General features: G+C 49.4%; 1 protein-coding gene across 1 annotated transcript; it reads right to left on the reverse strand.

Moving 5' to 3' along the window:
* Positions 1-941: 941 nt before the first annotated feature.
* Positions 942-3,848, reverse strand: znf703 (zinc finger protein 703). The gene is made up of 2 exons (XM_086169636.1): positions 3,258-3,848; positions 942-2,823 (listed from the first exon to the last, which is right to left on the reverse strand). The coding sequence occupies exons 1-2, from the start codon at positions 3,516-3,518 to the stop codon at positions 1,306-1,308; spliced, it is 1,779 nt and encodes a 592-aa protein (XP_086025762.1). The 5' UTR covers positions 3,519-3,848; the 3' UTR covers positions 942-1,305.
* Between the last annotated feature and the right edge of the window lie 996 nt (positions 3,849-4,844).

Here is a 4,844-nt window from a genome sequence, read left to right on the forward strand (position 1 = left end):
GCCTCCCATTGTCAGCGCTGGCCTTTGTGTTGCAGGCCTATCCGTCAGACCGTGAGGAGATCCTGGGTGGACACCTCCCTCAGGTCATTATTGAAGTCCCAGTGACCCAGCGGCCACTCCACAGCGCCATCAACTCTGCTGAGGAAGCTGTTTTCGGGCCTCGCAAACAAGCATCAGCAATTAAAAGCTGCACTCACGACAACAAAAGCAATGCGGGTGATGGAGGGATGAGAGGTGGAAGTCCACAGAGACTCGCTAACAGGGCTGACGTGACCCGGCCTAACCTCCTCGGGACAGCCCTGTCAACTGATATGAGTCATGAAATATTACATGTGGTACCGCGCTTCACTGCTGTTATGATAGAGAGGAGTAGATAGGTGCGGAGTGGACAGACCGGCTTGCGCACTGTATATCAATGAGGATAAAAACACGTTAAATGCAATCATGTATTATTTATTTAACAAAATAAGACCTTTCCCTGTTGGTTGGATAGCACAGCCATCATTAACGTTTTTTTTTTTTTTTTTTTTCACGTCACGTTTTTCTTATTCTTTGTACCATTTGCAAGTGTGACCCCCAACACCTGATCGCACAGAAGCTTGAAAAAATATTACATCTTTGCATATATACAAATAAAAATAATGGCATTGTTCAAGATCATTCTTGCCGACATGCAATTCTCCAGAGTCTGGCAAAGCAGTAAAACAAGGATGAATAAAAACAGCAGAGGAAAGAGGAGATATAAAACAGGTCCCCGGAAAAAAACCTCATAGTCCATCTTCATCGTGGTGCAACATTTTTATTTTTGGAGTGTATGATAGGCATAATGGTACTATACTTAAATCATTCTTTTTGTTTTTTTTCTTTTTTTTCAGGTAGAATACTAAAGAACAATTTAATTCGACAGAAAAAGTCCCCCCCCACCCCACCCCAGAGTTGAATAGCAAGCGCTTGAGAGAAAAATAAATACAGATTAGATCTGGGAGACAGATTTGGAGAAAACCTAAACAAAATATCATGAATGATGAAAATAACAATTTCATCTTTTTCAAGCTCTGCTTCTTGGCTTCTTAAATAGCTCAAGTCTCTCGGTTCTGTGCGGCAAACAATCCATCACAGAGCCTTTTGCCTTCGGAGCGCCGGTCACAATCCTGAGGCAAACAGGTGGTATTCCTGGCAGGCACGCCAGCGGGCATGAAGCCTTGCCCCGTCGATGACCCTGCTCTGTGGAATCCATCTTCAGGGCCGCTCCGGAGAGTCCAAGCCGGTGCTTGCAGTCCGTGAGCGTCAAAGCCATCGCTACTATCACTGATATCCGAGAGCTGACGCCGAGCCCAGTCTCTGACTATAGAGGGCATAGGGGGAGTAGTAAGCTGAAGAGGACGGTAGGGAGGGCATGGGGAGCCCGGGGGCTCCGGGCAGGTGAGACTTGCTGTATGGATGGTAGCGGGCCAGACCCAGGCCAGGGGAGCCTCGGAGGGACAGGGAGCTGGGAAGGGCGCCCGGGCTGCTGGGCGGGGGCAGGTGGAGGTGGCACGAGGCTGTCGATGACACAGATGAAGGGTAGGCGGACAACAGCTTACTGTCCACCATCCCGGGCAGGGCCGTGTGAGTACGCAAGTGGGCTAGCAGCTCCTCTGACGTGGCGAAACGTTTGTCGCACGGGCCTCCGACGGACACCCAGTTGCAGGCGTGGGGCAGCGGTTCGTTGGGGAGCATGAAACCGTAGGTGTAGAGAGGGTGGGAAAGTGAGGGGGTGGTGCTGGAGGACAGGGGGCTGGAGTGCAGCGAGTGGAGGTGGTGCGACGGGTAAACCAGGGGAAAGCCAGACTTGAGACTGGAGGGGTCATGGACGCAGGTGGAGCAGTTACTTCCTCCCAAGTGGGGTGCATTGGGGTAGGTCAGACAGTAAGGGTCCCGACATAAGCCCTGCATCAGGGACGGAGGAGAGGCTCCGGTGAGCGGGCTGGAACTTGGGTGCTTTCCCGGCAGTCCTAAGCCCAAACTGGATTTGGTAGGATCCAAACTAGGAACAAAATGAGACGGGTAGCCCGCGTAGGCACCCACGATAGAGCCGTGATAGCCCATGGAAGCCGGAGGCAGGGGGAAGACAGAATGTCCCGGTTTAAAAGGAGAGACGGGGGCAATGTGCCCGGAGACCAGGTTGGGCTGCGAGGAGGCCTGCAGATCGGCCTTGCTCTCGGGCCGCGGGCTGCTGGCGGAACTGGCGTTGCTCGAATTGGCGCTTGCCCTTATGTGGCTGGAGTTGGCCAACTGCGCCCCGTCCATCCCGGACTTAGCCGCGTCCGAGTCTTTTTTACCGGCGCCGCTGTTGTTGTTGTTGTTGTTGTTCTCGGAGCTGACCTGCTCCAAGCTTGCAGGTTTGCTGTCCATGTGAGGGACCTGGGAGTGCAGAGGTGGCTGCGCGGAGGGGGAGTGGCTCTGTCTGTGGGTCTGGCTCTGAGTGTGCAGTGGGGGGGAGCTGGAGCTGGGCGACTGGGAGTGGGGAGGGAGGGGTGGACATGAGCCACTGCCACCACCGGAGCTTCCATTTGGCACTCTGAAAGCTTTGTCTGAAGGCCCCTTTGTCACTACAACTTCCTTCCGACAGTCACCCGATGACTTGGAGTAGGGCTTGAAACTGGACTTGTCCTCCAGGGACTGATGCTGCTCTCCGGGCTTGGAGGATCGGCCAGAGGATTCCTTGTCTCCCAAACTCCCCGAAGAGAGGGATGCGAGCTTGGAAGAGGACGGAGGGTCCGGTTTGCCAATTTGAGAGCAGGTCTGGGCCAGCAGAGCCAAAGGACTTTTCTTGGCATCCAGCTAAAGGAGAACAGGAACATGAATACAAAGATGAACAAAGTGATACTCTTCCTATTTTGTTGAATCACCGTTACAGAATTTCAACTCTTTTTAAAAGTTATCATTATATCTAAATAACTGTTATATCTAAATTAATGGTGGAAGAAGTATATTCAATCAGAAAGTTTGAAACCCGCGTAAAATAAAGTGAAAATACAGTCATAATGAATAATGATTATTTCATACATAACATACGAAAATACACGTAACTTGATCCTACTAGCTATATTTTGGCAAAAAAAGGGGGGGGGCTTTCACGCAAAAGTAATTTTTTTGGAAAGTAACGTTTTGAAATATCTTGCTAAAGTTTTACTTCACATTCGGTGGATAAATAGCGGCACACGATCCGTAAGATAGTGCTTTTGAATAAAGAAGAATGTTACTTTTCCACGTACCTCAATGCTGACCGGTGCGGACTGGAGCGGTTGGAGATACTCCGGGTGCAGCAAGTGGCCGCTGTGCGCCGTCAACATCTTTACTATCCGGATGGGAAGCCTTTTGGCCTGTCGTGAGGGATCCGTGGGAGGGGAACACGACGTGAGCGTGGAAGCGGACCGTCTCTCCGCTCCTGTCCGCTGTGAATCGCCACTGGCGTCGCTGCGCTCCGGTGACTGGCTGCGTAAAAGCGGTTCAGCTCCGCCGGGGAGATCTCTCATCTGGATCGGGACGCGCGGAGGAGGGACGGAGGGATGCAGAGACGGACGGATCGGAATTCATCTACCGGTGCGGTTCATTGTCACAAACTGGACAGGAGACGGGTGCGGTAATCCAAAAAGGACAAGAGCGCAGTGCGCGTCTAGGAAGGTGTCTAGGAAGGAATAAATCGCCCAAATGTCATCCTCCGTCGGCTTTTCCAGTATCACCTAATAATTCCTAAATATTCCGTGATCCAGCGCTGAAAGAAAGAAAGAAAATACCACGAGTAGTCGTCAGTTTACAGGAAAATCCCAAAGAGGGTAGAGAGCGGCGGTCCTCCAGTACGCGTCTCTTTCTCTCCTTCTGCAGCAGCTTCTAGTTTCCTACTTCTTCCACATACTAAGGACGCGAGGGGCGGGGCTTAGGAGCGGGACGCGCCGTCCAATCATCGGCCGGGGGGGGCGGCCCGATGACAAGCGCCCGGCCTCACCCTCTCTCACCGGAGGACTGCTAATACAGACGGGGAAATCATGACAGCGGGGAATTTTTTTTTTTTTTTTTTTTTAAAAAAAGAAAAAAACAATAACAAAAAAAAAAGAGAAACACTCATGTGTGTGCCATGCTTTTGCTCGTTCTTTGTCATGTCATTTTATTTAGCTGTCAAATGCCAACAGCCCAACTAAATTGATATGTCTGGTATGTTAATGGCTTCATTGGATTATAGGAGGCAAACGGCACAATGTGATCTAATATGCTGCAATCAAGGAAAATCACATGATTCAATTTGTTCATGCAGCTTGCAGCGAACATGAATGACATGATCAATCTTTGTATTTGTTCTATCTATCTATCTATCTATCTATCTATCTATCTATCTATCTATCTATCTATCTATCTATCTATCTATCTATCTATCTATCAGAAACGCAAAAATACAATGCAGTGCAAAACATGCAAAAGACCATAAGAAGTTTAGAGAATACAGACTGTGTGTATAATAAATAAGAAGAATGTGCGTGATGATGTAGAGTTCATTTCAAGCGATGGTGGAAGCATGGTCCAAGGTATTCTGGCAGTAAAATCCAGTGCTGACTTATCAAGTTGTGACTGGGCCTCAGGGACCTAAAGCAGCAGTTCTGCTCCGGCATGATAGGATGTAACTCTGTGTACCAGCAGGTGGCTGTAATATGTATTCTTTTTTGCAAAATGGGAGAAAAAGAAGACTTTAGCCAGCAGATGTAAACAAAGCTTTGTCACGCTGGGATTAGTTATGCATCTGGTTATGTTGAAGAATGCGGTATAAATAGTTGCAAATGGTCTGCTGTTGACAGGATTGATCAAACCAA

The sequence above is a fragment of the Fistularia commersonii genome, chromosome 22, assembly GCF_037954325.1.
Source record: "Fistularia commersonii isolate RoL2024-O1a breed Wild chromosome 22, RoL_Fcom_v1.0, whole genome shotgun sequence".
Classification (NCBI taxonomy): Eukaryota; Metazoa; Chordata; class Actinopteri; order Syngnathiformes; family Fistulariidae; genus Fistularia; species Fistularia commersonii.